General features: G+C 36.5%; 1 protein-coding gene across 3 annotated transcripts in view; it reads right to left on the reverse strand.

Moving 5' to 3' along the window:
• Window positions 1-8,265: 8,265 nt before the first annotated feature.
• LOC119779980 (voltage-dependent calcium channel subunit alpha-2/delta-2-like) overlaps window positions 8,266-17,965 on the reverse strand; it is a 58,046-nt gene continuing 48,346 nt past the window's right edge. For 2 of the 3 annotated variants that reach the window (XM_038279845.1, XM_038279843.1), the window contains 18 exons: window positions 17,561-17,622; window positions 17,141-17,217; window positions 16,968-17,028; window positions 16,796-16,893; window positions 16,622-16,712; window positions 16,477-16,539; window positions 16,256-16,359; window positions 14,818-14,916; window positions 14,608-14,699; window positions 11,822-11,869; window positions 11,445-11,516; window positions 11,173-11,325; window positions 11,046-11,098; window positions 10,794-10,849; window positions 10,325-10,448; window positions 10,101-10,210; window positions 9,915-9,997; window positions 8,266-9,160 (listed from right to left, as the gene is read on the reverse strand). In XM_038279845.1, coding sequence (XP_038135773.1) covers window positions 9,047-9,160; window positions 9,915-9,997; window positions 10,101-10,210; window positions 10,325-10,448; window positions 10,794-10,849; window positions 11,046-11,098; window positions 11,173-11,325; window positions 11,445-11,516; window positions 11,822-11,869; window positions 14,608-14,699; window positions 14,818-14,916; window positions 16,256-16,359; window positions 16,477-16,539; window positions 16,622-16,712; window positions 16,796-16,893; window positions 16,968-17,028; window positions 17,141-17,217; window positions 17,561-17,622 — 1,560 coding nt within the window. In that variant the 3' untranslated portion in view covers window positions 8,266-9,046. The remainder of the gene's footprint in view (window positions 9,161-9,914; window positions 9,998-10,100; window positions 10,211-10,324; window positions 10,449-10,793; window positions 10,850-11,045; window positions 11,099-11,172; window positions 11,326-11,444; window positions 11,517-11,821; window positions 11,870-14,607; window positions 14,700-14,817; window positions 14,917-16,255; window positions 16,360-16,476; window positions 16,540-16,621; window positions 16,713-16,795; window positions 16,894-16,967; window positions 17,029-17,140; window positions 17,218-17,560; window positions 17,623-17,965) is intronic. The other variant, XM_038279844.1, reaches the window with a different exon arrangement.

Raw genomic sequence — 17,965 nt, forward strand, 5'->3', positions numbered from 1 at the left:
CAGTTGCTGCAGACTGCTTAACTGCATAATTGACATGCTCTGAGGGATTGAAACTTGAGTATTACAGTATTTTGGACTAAGACAGCAGTTCGAGGAGGCATTGTCAGTTATTTAGGTGTTACCAAACTTAACCTAAAGTTGATACCCTAAGGCTCAGAGTGTGCCAGTAAGATACTCAATACCACCATATTACAAGCAACAGCCTAACCCACTGATGCAAAGGGCCAGATGAAGCCAGGTTTATTTGTTGTTGTTGTTCCAGACACTATCACTATCACTATCTAAATTTACCATGAAATCTTCCCGTTCTTAGCTACCAGGACAGGCCCCAGTATGGTCCCCTGTTCTTGTAGCCCATCTGCTTCAAGTTTAAACATGTTGAGCCCTCAGAGATGGTATTTTGGATAACTTGTCAATATAATCCATCAGACAGCTGTGCTTGAGAATACAAACAGATCAGGGTTTTCTCTCAGCCTATTTACCACAATCAAAGGTTACAGTGCCTGAAATCCATTTAATTAAATGGTCAGTTTGAACTTCAGCAAGTCATCTTCACCATGTTAGGATGCAAAAATGCATTTAGTTGCGGACATGTGATTGACTGCCTAACTTTTTGGATTAACAACAAATTGGACAGATATCCTTAATAAAGTAGACAATGAGTGTATTCAATCGCAGTAAGATTTTAGCAGCAGTGGATCAAAAATAACTTAATAAATAATAATAGATAAATAATTCCTCTACTTACTATGTTGAAGCAACCGTTTAACAAATTTTTAAACAACAGTCCAAAAGCAAACAGCCCCCTCCTCCCAGCATCTGCTCCTACACACAAGTTGGCAATCACAATTCTCAGTATGGCCGCGTTAGGATAAAAGGAAGAATCCTGCAGTTCATCTATTGAGCATGGATGTTATTTAGTTGTCACACATACACAATGTTAATTTATTTTTTGTGTTAATTTTCTCTAAATACCACAAAAGTATGAAAAAGCACAGTTCAGACAGTAGGCAGTCATATTTGTTTATATACCTTTTTCCAGTGCCAAAACTTGATGTGATTTGCACCTGTTTGTATTTCCTCTTTATTGTACCCACCTCCTTTAATTTAATCCCTGTGTTGTTTAAATCTGTGTTTCCCTTTCTCCGGTTCTCTGTTGCCATCTCTTTACCATACTGTACGTAGCCATCTGTGTGTCTTGGTCTCCTGGTCTTTCTGTTGATCATTTGTTTGTTGTTTTTCTCATTACATCTTTCTTCGCCATCATGTGCCTCCCCACTTACCATAATGGTCCTCCACCTCTACAAAACCTGAGAAATAACAAATTAATAAAATTTGCATTTAGTAGGTTACCATAGGTCATCCACCTACACCCACTTAGTACTTGTATTAGACACTTTTAGATTAATCCAAATAGTTAATTTAAAATTATCTTAAGGTGGAACATGTCTGTTAAAGAATAAAGCCAAATTCAATAAGATACTAAAACAGCCACTAATCATCACCCTAAAAAAAAAAAAGCAAATAAAATCAGTTTTACCCCCAAAGAAGCCATAGACTGCAGCAAATTAACATCAATCGTCCTCTTCCCTGAAATCTTCTGTTGCCTTTCTCATTGGGTTCACCTTATGTGGGGTGGAGTAATTGTGTGACTGGAAAAACACAGCATGATGTATTAAAATGACAATAAGATTCAACTTGCGCTGCCAAACACTGATGCTCTGATATCATAGCTAAATATGTTGGCATATGCCTAGTTAAGCCATGTTTGGAAGAACAATGCCTGTTGGACAGAAGGTACAAGTCACAGAAATAACTAAAAAGAGCGGAAGGCATCCAGGATGCCTTGTTTATGGAGTCATCAAAGCCAAACATCCCATTGACTTCATGGCTGGTGACTTTCCTCTAAGGACATTACACTCCCTCCCTAACTGCTTAAAACTCCTTTGATTGACTGAGGGCACATTCCCATCCTGACAATACAAGCTGCAGCTTGGATTTCTTCTAAAAGTAAAAAGGTAATCCCTAATAGCTGTCAGTCTCTTAGCAATAAAGGAAGTGCTGCTATCTTGAATCTGTGACCCAAGAAAAGGAAATCCTTTGCTATCATATGGAAGCAAGCTTATAACCAGGATGCCGCAGTTTTTCTTTTTCTTTATAGCCCTCATGTACAGTATATACATGCTGCACATGGCTCAGGTTCACTTGTGTCATTAAATAGTACTAAATAGTTGTTAAATAGTATTGAACACATTTTTGGGGGGGGATCTTTCAATATATGAAATATGTATTTTTACTGCAATTATTCTAATAATACACAGCGTAACTCTAAGCAAGAACAGGATATTTCAACGTGACCTAAACCCCAAACTTGCAATATTAAAATCAGGCTAAACACAGATATCTATTTAAAAATCCTGATGTTTTCCACCAACAGATCTTGTTGGTAAGCCTAAGGTCTTAAGAGTGAATCTTGTCTTTGGGTATGAGATTCATACACTAACATGCAATGAAGCACATTTTCTAAATGGTAAATTCACAAAGGTAAATCATTATAGTCATATTCTGCAAATTGTAAGGGTTCTTATACAAAACCTTTTGGTTTTTGCTATTATGTTGTGGTAAAATGAAATAATTTGTGAAAAATAAAGTACACTCCAAGAACAACACAAAAAGCCCTACACTTTATAAAGGGTATAAGTGTGCTTTTATCATAAAACGGCAGAATAATTAAAGTGCTTTACACATCAAAAATGACAGTCTTTGCATATATCTATGTTGTCTTTTTAGTATTTTATGTAGTCTATGTGTTCAAGTGCTCCTGCTGGAAATCTTTCTTAGACTTTTCTATGCTACTTTATGGGGATCAGAGGTGTTTAACTGTGCAATTTACTTTCTAAATATGCTCTCTGAAAGTTATGTGTTCAACAGTAGTTGGATCCCTGCTTTGTATCTGATCTACAGTTATCAAGCCATAGAAATGAATTAATATATCTATTTTGGAGAGAACTTTGACCCTTTTGACATTTTCCTTGCCAGCAAACATGCAACACCTCAATAAACTAATTGTTTATTGTTATTATTAGGACCAACAGCTAGTTGTTCTCCAGTATCTATACTTACTTCCTAACTTCATAAGCCAGAATGCCAACAGTTTGTCTCATAAGAACCCACTGGTTGGTGCAGACTTATGTCTGTTGGATGATGCTATTGTAGAGCCCCTATTTTTTATCTGGAAGAATCCTCTAGAGGCAGGAGTCAAATGTGCACCATGTTAAGCTGGGTACGTGCAGAAGAGTGGTGAGGCTCAAGTGTCATCTAAAGCCTGGGATTAGAAAGAAGTGCAAGTATTACAGAGCCTTTTAGATCCACATGTTCTGGAAGTTATGATCGATTAATTTCATTAATCTGGTTTTTTTATGAGGTGATAGTTATTAACAACTTAGTCCTTGGCTTGAGCAGTACAGAAAATCAAGCATACATTGTAGGCCGTTGCTCTTGTGAAGTACAGTGCAAGTCTGAGGTGTATACCCCATCACTTTGGGCATAATTAATCTCCTATTACCTTTAGCACTAAATTTAGTATTGACTGGGTTCAAAAGTTTGTCTTTATTGTAGTCTAATTTGTATACATGTATTTCAGTACATACAAACACTACATAAACTTCTACTGATATTTGGTTAAATTCTTTCTAGCTGACGAGAGAGTGCTCTTTTTTGACAAACCCTCCTTGCATTTTAACTGATTGGTTTCATGCATCCCACCTGGCATTTAGACACAGATGTTCAATAAGGTTGAGGTTTGGGCATTTTAAAGACTTAATGTTAGTCTACTTTAACAATTTCAAAACGAGCTTTATTAAATTTTGGAAGATGGCTCAGTTGAAACACCTGTGTGTGTTCAAATTTCAGCTCTTCTTTTAAGGCAAGGCTTAAAACTTTTCTTTTTGATAAAGCTTATAGTTAGAAAGGCTCAGGTTATCCTTAGCTATCTCATTAGTTATGCTGCTATAGGCTTAGACTGCTGAAGGACATGGGGACCACTTTTCATCATTCTGCTTCATTCCACCTCAGTTCTGCAGTATTAGTTATTTCAACCCCTAAAATTATGTTCTCTCTGTGAATGGGTGCTATATAAATAACTTGTAATGAATTGAACTGATCTATTACTGCCTATTTAACCTTGCTTTGATCTGAGAAAGTGCCAACCCTCAAAAAGGCCCAGCACCAAATTCAACACATCAAAGCTGAAAATGCACAGATGCTTGAATGGGCAAAATAAAGAAGCTTTCTGGAGAAGTGTTTTCTCAACCCATGAGACATAGTTTGACTTGTTTGACATTGATGACACAAATTTTGTAAAATCTAAGAGCATCAAAGCTGAGGCCAGTGTATTAACAGTCAAACAGTATGTCAACTAAACAGATGGGTGTTTTGGTTTTTTCATAAAAACCCAGTTTATGGGAGTAAAAAAACAGTTTAAGAGTCAGTTAGTATCCACTGAGATTTCGCTCCACACATTGTTAATATTTATTTAAGAAGTTTGCTCGTAATTTGTGGACTTTGAACCAAATAATAGTTAAACTGTATGAATATATAATATTTACTATGTTGTACCATTTAACACTCTATAAAAACAGATCAGTAATTAGAAGAATGTAGTTACTGTGAGATTAATGACCATTTAAGTGTATGTTACCTATCGACCAGGCCTGAAATAGTGACAAATGGTTTATCTATTCAACCAGCGTTTAATATGGTCAATTTTAAACTGTATTATACATTCACTGATCAATATGGGGGTAGTATAACGCATGAAAATAACACGAAAGTCTAATAAATAATCATTAAGAGCTGAAGTGAAAAATATCAATAGCATTTTAATGAACAAATATATAAACATTTAGATATCTAATTCATAATGAGACTGACAAAAATCTTTACAAAGTCATCCTTCATGTTCCACTGTTTCATATTATGTGTACAAAATGAGGTGGCACTGGCACACAGAAAAGGAATCGTTCCAGCTTAGTAAACAACAATGTCAGCATAATGAAAAGCAAAGCTACAGCAAAAAAAAAAAAAACAATCTCAGAAAAACCAGAGGATGTAAACATACAGGGTGCTGTACTATATATCCATTTTTACTCCCTGTTCCTGCAGAAGCTTCAAATCCATTCTGATCCCATCTGTTATTCACTGACCAGCTGAGTATGAATAGTTAACAATACAAAATATCCCATACATTAAAAAAAGCAGTACAGAGATGTCATTTATAATAAGCAAACAGAATATGTGATCAGTTTAAAGTGTGTCTTATTTTCAAATACAACCTATAGATGCATGAATATTAAGTGATTCAAACAAAATTTTTTTTTGTTCAACATAAAAGATTTTCATTGGGCAGTATGTCGCTCATATTTGTTATCTTCACTGTTTGCTGTAAGAGATATAAATCTTCCGTATGCCATCATTCCCTGTAGGCTTCACTGAAGTCAAATTCATCTGCAGCTTCTTCACGTGCATGTTTATCCTAAAAGGCTGCAGTGCTGGACACAGACATAAAATGCTCATCAACTTTTATGTACACATATCTCTGAAGTGTTCAAAATATCATGCAAGTAAATACCATCATTTGAAATAAAGCAATACTTTATAGGCTGCAAAGCTCCTCAAACTCACTTTCCGTTAGGTTACAAGAGACTCACGGAATATCTTGTGGCCTTGGTCTGTTCTATAAGTTCCCGTCATGCTCGGGTCTAGATGAGATGGGAAACAGTTTGTTTTGTTTAAGTAAACACCTGTTCTGATATGCAAATCTTTCCAAATCTTTCCTATATATGTCTATATATACAAACTGAGTGCGCTTATGGGAAAAAGTAGAAATCTAGAGTCTGTTCTTTATGTTAAATCTGAACCACAGTGTAGAAATCAATAAGATAAAGCAGGGCAGCAATCAGGTTGGTTCCTGTCAGGTTCTGTCCATCAGAAAACTTCAGGCATGGTTCCTGCAGCAACCTTATGCTGTTCTCTTTACCAACTGTGCTTCTTTTAAAGCTTTCAAATATGAGCATATTTTAATATATTCCTGGAACAAATGAGTATCTTTAAAACTGAGCTGCTTCTATTCTTAAGGATGTCTTTCGCACAGAATGTCAACAGCTGAGATCCAAATGATCCTGTATTTCAAAATGACGAGTGCAACAAGGCACTGTGGGATGGAACACCAGGCTGACAGAGAAAAATGTTAGTTTACAAATACTTATTCGAAGAAAACTTTTAAAAACATACTACAGGTAAGACAGCAGCCAGTTAAATCAATGACCGAAAAGACAAGAGAGCATGAATCACTGCACTGAGATTCATTATAGATTTCACTATGAGTACTCCGACTTCTCTCTGTCCAGTAACACTTTTTTTCAAAGCAGATGTTTTTACATTCATTTAGTGGAAAAATGTGTCTAAAATTAATTGTTCTAACATAGTGGTGCATTAACTATTTTACAGGAATTTTATGCCACTGTATATCACCTTGAAAGAAGCTGTAGGGTTAACATTTTTAAATTTTTCAAAATAGGTTTATGGTGAATCAAACCAAGTTTTATTGAAATACTCAATCTATACTTAGATGTTTAACAAATTAATAGAACATAAGTCCAAATACTGTTTAGTAATTATAATGCTATAAAGTTTAAATTTAGATTTAAAAGTGTCTCAAAGAATAATAGCATGTAGTATTTTGGCATTGATGTGGGTTACGCGTGATAAATTACACTGTACATGCTGTGACCCCTGTCCTAAAAGGGCAGATCAAATAAAAAACTTGACAGAAGTGTCAGTTAGGGTACACATAATAAAACAGAAAGCTTCTGCCACAGTGAATCAAGCTGAACAATTCAAATAAATAAAAAATTAGATTTCAAAAAACAACATCAAAAGCGATCTATAGGCTACATTCTCCATACAGAAGCATTCACAAGTGTATAATTCCAAAGTTGACAACATTTTGACAATGCAAGTTACAAAAATACATCTTAGAGTGTCTAATCAGTTAACCAGCTGATGCATAAAACAATGAAAATTGCAATATCAGCAGAGCATATTGAGGATTCCTCATAATTATCATTGTATGGATGTAAATAGTGAGGAGACTGTTATTGCATTCAATGTCATAGTTCTTATGGACACATTAGTTAATCAGTCACCTGTTCGATTCTATTTTCTTGGACAACATCTAACTTGACTGGAAGCACTTTTTTTAAAACCACTGAGCAGTTATAAAGCATCTCGTTAAAACCCACTGTTAATCTTACAATGCAGTGAAATGCAAGAATGTCTATTGTCCTGAAACCTGTGGGGGGTTTTTTTTCGTTGGTTTTTTTTTGTTTGTGGTTGCTTTTATGATATTGACTTTTACCATGTTTTATTTTTAAGCTTTTGTGAGAATAGCTTCGTTGGAATTATTCTGGCTGAATAAGTCAAATAATTTTGAGGCTACAGCTAAGTTTTACCTTCATCTTAAAACAGCTGTTGCTGCAGTAGCTCTTTCTACTTTAAGTAAGATGAAGTGGACGAGGACTGAACATGCAAACAGAAACAGGCACAACAGAAACATGGAGGTAATTAGTTTCAAAGCTCATGCATGTAAAAAAAAAAAACATGGCTTAGAACTCTAAGTAGAAACATGAGGTGTATCTTTGCTGGCTTCCAATTCATGTAGATGTTCTAAAACTTTAAGACAACTTGCAGAATCAGCTAATGTTCTATTTCCTTTGAGTGAATATTCAACTCTAACATTTAGGATCTGATCTTCAAAAGTTTTGTATCTATTAAAACACGTGCAAACTTGTTAGCACAAGAAAAGTGATGTTCGTACAAGGTGCAAAGCAATTTGCATGTGCAAAATCTTATCCTATCTTGATTCAATCAGGCGCTGCACAGTAGAGCAATCATTAGCACTTTTGCTTCTCAACAGGAAGACCCTTTGTTTAATACTGGATTCTGTCTGGATTTTGCATGTTCTCCTTCTGCATGCATCATGCATGTAAGGTTAATTTGCTGGCAATCTTGTTCTTTGGTTCGGGCTCAGAGTTTTAACTGTTCTGACCATTAGAAACAGGCTCCAAACCCTAAAACTCTGTAAAGAACAAATGGGTAAACTGTGGACTGGCTGATAAACTAAAGAGAATTTTGGTCCTGTTCAAACTGGAAATATCTTTGATAACAATTAAAAGCAAAATTGACCACTTTACTTTTTATTTTTTGTTTTTGTGAAGAAAAACCAGCATGCAGTTTACAAATTTCCCAACTTCTGCACTGTTCAACAGCAGAAATGAAGTTTCCAAATAGGACTATTTGCTCAAACATATTTCAAACTGTACACTTTAAGTTTACACCGTCTTCACAGGAGAGTGGTCAGTTATATAACTGATTTAGTTTTGAAACTAAATGCTGCAGGTGTCATTTAAGGACAACACAAGACGTGTCTGACAAAAAAAAGAGTTGGATGTCTCATACAGCACCCGACTCTATAACATTTACATTTAGAGGCCTCATGGAAGAGAAATGCCTTAGATCACTTTCTGTAAAAACATGCATAAGACACAAATGCTGCAACACTCCTAAAGTACAGTACAAAGTTGGAATGCAGAACTTTCCCCAATAACAGTAAATGTGCTTTTGCAACTTTTATGATCTCAAATAACTGACATTTTTGAAAAAAACATCACCTTTTTAATGAATTGTTCTTCACTTTTATTCTTATTAACTGCCTTAGCAACCTTTCTTTAGCTGTGAAATGTGGAAGATAAAAATAAAACCTTATGATCTTATCAGGTTGTGCTGCATGCAACCTCATTACATTCCTCTTCCCATATTTTACACTGAAGCTTTCAAAAAGCCTAACCAAATGTATAATAAGGCATAACAAAATACCAGGAGCTGATCCTATGAGTAGTTGGTGGAAATAAAAGACAAATAACGTCACAGTTGGTTTTTGATATGACCTTGTGTAGATCCAAGCCTAAATGTGAGGAGAAGGAGCATGTCAGTGTGTGTGGATGTGTGAGAGATGGAAGAGGGGCAGAATGAGCTGAATGAACAGAAGGGTTCCTATAGAGGACTGCAGTGAAGAACCTCGTCCACACTCTGATGTGTTTTCCTGTGGAGGAAATAGAAAAACATATTTCACAATGAAAAATGGAAAGAAAAACCTTCTGAATGTATTTCATGCATCTTATCCTGCAATAATTGATTTGTAGCTCAGAGTTTTGCTGTATTGCAAAATTCAGTTTATGACACATATTTTATTATGAGTCTAAAAAAGTGGGAAACCAGTCAAACAACAAATTGTATTTTTTTTTTATTTTAAGTATGCAGAATACATTTATGTCTGGAGATCCACATGCTTCCCTTTAGCTGACTGGGACATTTTTCAGCTATCTGCAAAGGAGCTTTGTTCGTAATTAGCAGTGGAGCACATCTGAATTGCAGAATAGCCTCCAACTCCTTTTGTTATGCAGCTGACTCAGTCTAATGTTCTACTGCTGTCATGTATATTGACATTGAACTGCTTTGCCAACAGAGGGAGAAAGTGAGAAAGCCGCTTCAATACTTTGATTATTTTAAAATCTTCCAAATAAAAATAGAAAATCTAGCTAAATCAAGAAGAATGAAAAAGCTTTGAGTTTTGAGAAATATTAGTTGGTGGACTAAATGTTGCTAATTAACATCTTTATTCTAATAACAGTAGAGAAAGTTTGGGAACTCATGCAAACAGATAATAGGGTGCAACTACTTAAAACAAAGGAAAGTTTTATTTAACTTCTTCTGACAAAGAAACCACACATTTGTCCTTAATAATGTCCTATGATAAGTTCAGACTTTGAAGCACAAATATATTGAATTTTACTTACTAAGGCACTGTAGTCAAAGCAGGAGGTTGGGCCTTTACGATATCGTGCATTACTCAGTAGGTCACATGGATTTTCCTCCTGAACTGTTCACATTAAGTTAAAGAAAACCAACTAGACACACATTGTACATTTTCCACTTTTAGCTCAAATAAAACCACATAAAGTGAGCGAGAGCAGAGAGGATACACTCCCTCTTTATCTGGGACAGTCTCTCAATCTCACAGGAGCTACAGGGCAGCGTCTCAGCCACCACAAAGAGCAGGTTGGTGTTTTCTATACGCTTTGAGTGGAACAGCCTGTGGGAGACAATGATTGATAGTCAGCCAACCCCATACAGACAGCGCTGGCCTTACAGCACAGATAAAAAGTGCACTTTAACATATTTTGCTGATGCTGGAGGTAGTGCTGACCGCGAGCAGTTTCCGCAGTCCTGCAGGACATTGTAGGAGTTGGTGGTGTTTGTGAAGTAGAACTGGCTTTGGATGGTAACACAGCTGCTTTGTTTGGTCTCAAATCCATCAACAAAGGCATCATCTAAAAGAGAAAACGCACAGATATCAAGTTCTAGATTTAAACAGTTTAATTTGGGGAGTTCAGTGGTTGTGAAATTGTCTGTTGGATTGAAAGCAATGATTTGAAATCAGCATACTGTGAGTTTCCTTTGAGTTGATGGGTAAATGGAATTATAGAGTGAAGCACTTTGACTGGTCAGCAAAGTGCTATACAAATGTATTGAATTTGAATATATCAAACTGCCTCAGCATGTTGTTTTTCTTTTTAGAAAGAAACTGAACCAGGATATGATTATGTCAGTCATTTTGTTAATGAACTCCTGTAGCTACTAAAGTTGAAATATTTTCTTTTTTAAGAAGGATTTACCTTGGTAGAGCCAGCTACTGTAGACAAGTCCATACAAAAGTTGCTGAATCACTGACCTAAAAAGATCCAAATAAAAAAAAATGAATTAAAAAAAACCACTCCACTCTGGGAAAATCAGTAAAGCAACACCAAATAAATGACAGTCAATTAGAAGCAAACAAGTCCTGATGTGCACATATGTGGACTGTTCTAAAAACATGTTTTGTAAAGTGTTTAGTGCATCTAGTTTTACTTGGTTTGCAGAGCTCTCACCATGCCAGCGTGGACGTCCACCATGCCAGGCTTAAGACGTCAGTTATGGACGGCTGCAGGAACAGAGAACAGTAAGACAACACTGCATCTCCCCTACCATCATCTAAACCGTGCCTGCATGGCTCACCACATATATGCTTCTTGCCGCTGCTCCGGTATGACTCCTGCTAACCATTTCACATGCTGACTGGTACTGAAAAGACTGTCGGCGAGCAAAGATGGAGTTGTTGTAAAGTGCATACATCAGGAAAGGGTCCACATCACCGAAGAAGCGACCAATCTAAAATCAAATGTGAAAACATGACTCTTTATTTGGTGTTTAAGGGTCCTCCATCATGATAAGCCACAGCATCATGCCCATAATGTCAGATTTTTCTTAACAATTTGAAAAAATGTCACCTGCTTCCAGTGATCTCTCTGATTGGACATGACAAGGAAGCCCCCATCATCGATAAGATAGCATTGCAAGTCCTGCAAACAACACCAAGAGGTTTGACCCACAGAACATCTTAAGTTTGACATGAAAATGTGAAATAAGTTTTCCTTAACAACTCCTACCATGCATTCCTCTATGCCAGCCACTGAACACTTTTAAGAAAAGGAAACTTGATACTCTGTCCTTCCATATTTGAATACAAAAACTATTTAAACACCTACTTACTCTTTGGTATTTGGTTCCTAATTGTCTAATACAAATCACTTTATAACTGTAAAGTGCTGTGAAGGAGTACTGCATATGACACAGTCTGAAAAGATTAAAAATTAAGTTTTCTTACGTCTGTGTTCACTTCACAGTCCATCTCACAGCTTCTGGATGGTCCACACTATGAGGAAAGAAGAGTTCTGGTCAAGTTTCTAAACAAAGATAGATCATATTCATAGGTCAATTTTAAAATAAAATAAAATAAAAACATATATAAAAAAGCAAATATGCTGATTCCTTTGCAAAGCAATATATGATTCCTTCCCGCTATAATCTCAACCCTCACCCCCCGTGCAGGGGACCCAAACATTTCGCCTGGTCGGCCATGCCCATAATTCCCCCTAACAACCCATCCTTTCAGAGGCATAGACCTGTATTGGGTATTGCAAGCTAACAAAAAACCCAAACGACTCCCCATTCCTAAGGGGGGACCCGTTTGTCTGGTTCAACTTGTATGTTTTCTAAGCCAAAACAGGCTTTTTTTTTCGGGGCCACTCTATAAAGCAGGGGTGCTTATTACGTCAATCGCGATCTACTGGTCGATCGCGGAAGCAGTACTGGTCGATCACAGCGTGATGTAAAAAAATATATTTGTCAGCCTATCAAACATCCCGTCACTACATTGACATACAGGGCAACCATTTATATGACAACTGAATGTCACGCTTATGCATAAATGATGACCCTAGCGCAGTAAAACTTACAAGCTAGTTAGCGAATTGCTTCAGATTGTAAGCCCTTGGTAAAGCATATGCTGACCAAAATTTGTGAGAAAGCTGGACCAAGTAAAAAGGCAAAAACATCATCATCACTTTCATACCGCATGGGAGGTGGACTTTTTTTTCAAAATGTCATTTTCAAAGTGCGTTTGCCTCATCTGCCAGTCTACCATCACATTACCAAAGAAGTGAAATGTGAAGCGGCATTTTCGGACTGTTCATGGAAAATCGACTTTCCGCCAAAAAGCAAGCTGAGAAAGAGCGAAGTGTAGGAACTAAAATCTCAGCAGTCATTTTTCACTCAAGGAACTTCAAAAGCGAAAGCTACCACCAAAGCATCGTTCCAGGTGAGTCAAGCAATTATTAAAAAGTCCTTCCAGACTGAGAGATGGTAAAAGAAGCATCCGTTGAAGCAGACTTTTAAAAATAAGGCAGAGATATTATCTTTAATCAAAACTCTACAGCTATCAAGATCTACAGTTACACGACGCTGTAAAACCATGGCTGAGGTTTCAACCCAGCAAATGTGCAAGGACATCAGAGATTGTGAGTGTTTTTCCCTACAATTGGACGAATCTACAGATTTGAGTGACACAGCCCAGAACTGTATTTTCATTCCTACGTTGTTTAGTGATCTCACTGCAGAAGAGGAGCTACTGACAGCACTAGCCATGATGGAACAGACTGGATGAGAGACCATTTTACAGCCGTTTAAAAAACTTTATTGGGAAATCTCAACTCCCAGTGTACAATTTGGTTTCTATCACCACAGACGAAGCACCTGCAATGATTGGACGTGTGAATGTATTTATTGCAAAGTGCAGGGAGGACGATGCATTCCCAGACTTCTTGAACCACCATTGCATAATCCACCAGCAAGCGTTATGCGCTAAAATGCTCAACATGAAAGAAATGGATGTGGCAACAAATATCGAACAACAATAAATTTTAAACAACAACAAAGATGTTATAATCGAGCCAGATCTCTTCAAAGATGGTTATTCCGTGCAAATCTGGAGAAGGCTGACTGCGACAAGTCTAAGTTGTTGCTACATACTGATGTGAGATGGCTTAGTCGTGGGAAATTCCTGAAAAGATTTAGAGAACTCTGTCCGGAGATTAAAGAGTTTTTCCGTGTATCTAGACATGTAGAATGCAAGCAGCTAAATGATCATCAACGGCTGTTGGACTTGGCATTTTTAACTGGTCTGACAAAATTGTTGAATTAATTAAGCCTGAGCTGCAAGGAAAATACAAAACAGTGACCAATATGATTAGTTCAGTTAACGCTTTCAAATGAAATATGTAACATTTAGCCTAAAAGCTGCAGCCCCATGATTTGGCAAATTTCCAGAACCTGGCGTCAGAGCTGGAGACACAAGAGAAGGCCCGTGAGCAACTTGACAGTGCATGCTACATTGAGCAGATGAACAACTGTCTGTAAGAGTTTGACAAACGCTTTCAAGATTTTCTTTGCTCGAGCCAGTTGCTGCATTTATGTGCTATCCTTTTCAGGAAGATGATGAGGTTGATTCACTCACATCAAACCTTGTAGCGCTGTTTCACTTGAACTCTTCTGGAGTGGAAGATGAGCTTTTGACTCTAAAAACTGACATTGAGTTGAAGTCAAGAGCTCATGGACAGTTCTGGAACTTACTCACAGAAGTACCCTAACCTGAGGAAATGTGCTACCTCCTTCACTGCCTTTTCATACATGAAGATCATTAAGTCCAACTACCGTTCCACCATGACTGATGAACATTTGGAAATGTGCTTGAGGCTGGCTGTCAGCAGCTACTGTCCGGACTATGCATCCCTGACTGATTCAATTCAGTGCAAGTCATCAAAGTAAACTCAGGTAATTACTAAAAATGTAACAAATTACTTATTATGTGTGTTGTGCAATATTGGCTTATTCAGTTATGCAAGGTACATAAATGGTAAATGTTTTTTTTTACTTTTTTGGAACAAATATGCACATGGAAATACAGATTTAAAGCAGCACATATAAATTACATTAAATATAACATCAAGGAAATGAAAATGGAGGAGAAATTAAATTCATTGATAAAATATACAAGCTGAACTAAAAGCTCAAATGATGTAACACTGTGATTAAGCTCTAAAAACAGGGGTGTACCTTGTGTGACCCCTGTCGGTTATCAGACACATTGCTGGCCAGGATTTTAAACTTGTCCACCCACGCCTCCAGGTCCAGCTTCACTCCAACTACTGTGTGACCAGAGAGCAAACCACATGAACACAAGAAGGAGTAAAAAACATCTGAAAACGTTTTAGTTAAAAAGTAAAGTCATTTCCTAAACGATGGGTGTGAAAAGTTTTTTCTCACCAGAGGGTTTGAGCAGTTTCCCCCCTAAATTGACCTCGACAGCTGAGCTAACCAGGATTCCTGTGGTGCCATTTTCAGCTTCAAAAGGGTCATCATCTGCTGTTCAGCACACAACGCATCAATGAACTGATAGACATGTAATCTTGTGTTTCACAAAATAACTGTGGGGTTTTTAAGAAAAAAAGAAGAAGCTAATGCTATCAGAATACTGTGAGAATAAATCAGTGAATGTGGCGCTGCTGAGATTCTAATAAAGTCCAGGCTGCGCTGATATAAACATGTAACTTTTAGTTAGATGTAGTTTCTCTGATCTTCCTCTTGACGGTACGCCATTGCTTTTTATGGAGTTTAGGAAAGGCCAATAATCAGACCAATAAAGGGGAAAGTTACAGAGGTAATTAAAATCACATTGGTAGTTGATAATATTTATACAAACAAATTGTTTTAGAAACAATTGAAATCAGCACCTCTACAAAGCATGAAGTGCTTTAAAACCTTCTGGTGGATTTCTCTGGTGACCGTTGATTTGATCAAAACTCATTGAACTAACACCTTCATATGGCATAAGGGCTGATGGAAGACTTTTGATCCTAATTTAAATGTAAAATAAACTTTAACCTAAATAGAGAACTTTGGATCATTGAGAAAGAGTTGAGTATTTTTTTTATTTTTTATTAGCACAAAAAAGACATTCCCCTCTATGTTTAATTTCCTCTAGTTCAGGAATAACTTAATAAAATGAGCCTTACAGTTGTAACCTGTGTGAGTGGGTATGATTGTGCATGGTGGGTATTGAAGCATAGACTCCAACTGCATCCCACACTTTATGAAGGTCCTCTAATGCCTTAAACAGCTTTAAAGGTTTACAGATTCTTTATTGTCACAGCATAAATATTAGTCACACAGAGATTCAGATGCACCGTTCAGGTGATGCTCAAACATTAAAGCAACACTGTATAACTTTTGAGCCCAGTATTAGCTCAATCTTATATTAGTTAGCTTTTTAGCTTACCAATTGCGAATTGTTAGGTCAGCAGTCTTCCTTTAAATTCATAGGTCAATTAAATAACTTTGAGAAACAGTTTTGTTTGGTTTTATTGGTTGCATATACAGTGACCTAAGGTCATATTTTTGAGTTGTTTTATTATAAATATGTAAATATTTGTTTGCATTTTGTGTTTTTTGTTAACATTTTTTTTAAATAATGTATCTATAGAGACTGTGAGTGAACAGTCAACACCACTTCAACTCTGTCTTCATTGAATAACAGGTTAACTCTAAATCTGATCAGTCTCTACAATCTCTGCTTAGAACATTGTTCTATTCTGTTTCAATTTATGAATCAAATTATTAAAATATAAAAACTTTTCAATATTATAATTTAGGCAAGTAGTAGTGTTAAATGTTAAGCTAAATATTTAAATATTCTCTTACTCACATGCTCTCATTGAAGGTCTGAACATGTAGCCTTTGTTATCCAGGCTTCGTCTGTAGTAATCTGAATTAAATGGTTCTGGATCCACATCCCACAACTCCGCAGCTCTGAGGACCAGAAACACACTTGATGAAAATATGTTAAAGCAAAGATATGTATAAGGGAATTCTAGAAAATGTGTGCCCTCCTCAAAAATGTTCTGCTTCTCTTGCTGATTTACTCACATGTTGGGGAAAACTCGTGTTATTCCCCCATCTGTGGATGCAAAGACAGCCAGGAAGCCATACCTGTAATTTCAGTCAATCAGCATTAGTTTGTTTTGTCATGATTAGGAGGGTTTCATTTCTGTGTAATGTGTTGCTGACTCACGCATTTAGATCTTTGTTCCTCCAAACACGAGAAGCAAGCTGACCAATAATCCTAGAGTCCAGAATAAGGTTGTGGATGAGGCCTTGGTCACCTGCAGCAAGAATAAAAAAGCCCATTATTTTTCTTGTGTGTATCTAAAGAGGAGTGTTAATACTACACTGTCTTTTCACCCACATTCATCAGACTCTGGGGAGTTCTCCAGCATAAGAGTGAGGAAGTTCTGCAGGAACTGTGTGTTGTTATCAGAAAGCTGCAGATTTTTGCAATATTCCCTACAGAAAAACAAAAGTGTAAATAAAATACTTCCTATATCTAAAACAAAATCAAAGAAGGTAAAGACAGCCACCTTGGAGCCAGGAAAACATGCCCCGAGGATTCAAAGGAGCTCGGCAGCAACGACTGCATGTCTAAAGCAGAAAACACAGAGAACACAAGATATTTTGATTTTTACCTCTCATTGCTGTTGGTTATCAGAATGAGATGCAGCACAGAGCAAGGAGCCCGCCTGCCTGTACTCACACTGGAGCTGCAGCATCACATCACTAAGGTCTGCCTGGATGTAATACTCATTGTAGGGAGGTAATACCAGGCCAAGGCTGCAGGTGGAAGCGTCCCAACAAACAGATGCATATGAGAAAAGAAACAGAAGAGGACGTAGCCTTATTTATCTCTCTCTCTATATATCTATATATATATATAGATATATCTATATATCTATATATATATATATATATATCTATATATCTATAGATATATATCTATATATATATATATATAGATATATATCTATATATCTATAGATATATATCTATATATATATATATATATATATATATATATATATATATATATATATATATATATATATATATATATATATATATATATATATATATATATGTGGGTGTGTGTGTGTGTGTTGTATTTGTTTGAGCTCACCTATAATCAGTGCCATTGATAGGAGTCCAGGTGTACCCTCTGTATGCCTCATCGATGTATTGCTGTATTTATACAGAAATAAAGATGTTTTAACAAAGATAATCGAGTGGTCATTAACAAAAATGTTTTTAGATTATTTTCACAATCTGTTACATTTTTGAGTCTCAGCAGTGATCAGTTTATATGCTGTAGGCAGATCGAGAGTTTCATTAAGGTGGTAGTCATTGCTAGTTTTTGCCAGTATTTGCAACTCTGGTAAAACCCAGGATAAATAGTAATTTAGTTCAGCAGAATAAATTCACACTACACAGTTGGTAAAAATAAAACATTGATAACATCTATCTAGGGGCGAAATACAAAATCCCTTATGGAAAGCATCTTTTGTTATAAGACTACTTCACAGCA

Source organism: Cyprinodon tularosa, unplaced genomic scaffold, assembly GCF_016077235.1.
Source record: "Cyprinodon tularosa strain WSP-4 unplaced genomic scaffold, ASM1607723v1 ctg154, whole genome shotgun sequence".
Lineage (NCBI taxonomy): Eukaryota > Metazoa > Chordata > Actinopteri > Cyprinodontiformes > Cyprinodontidae > Cyprinodon > Cyprinodon tularosa.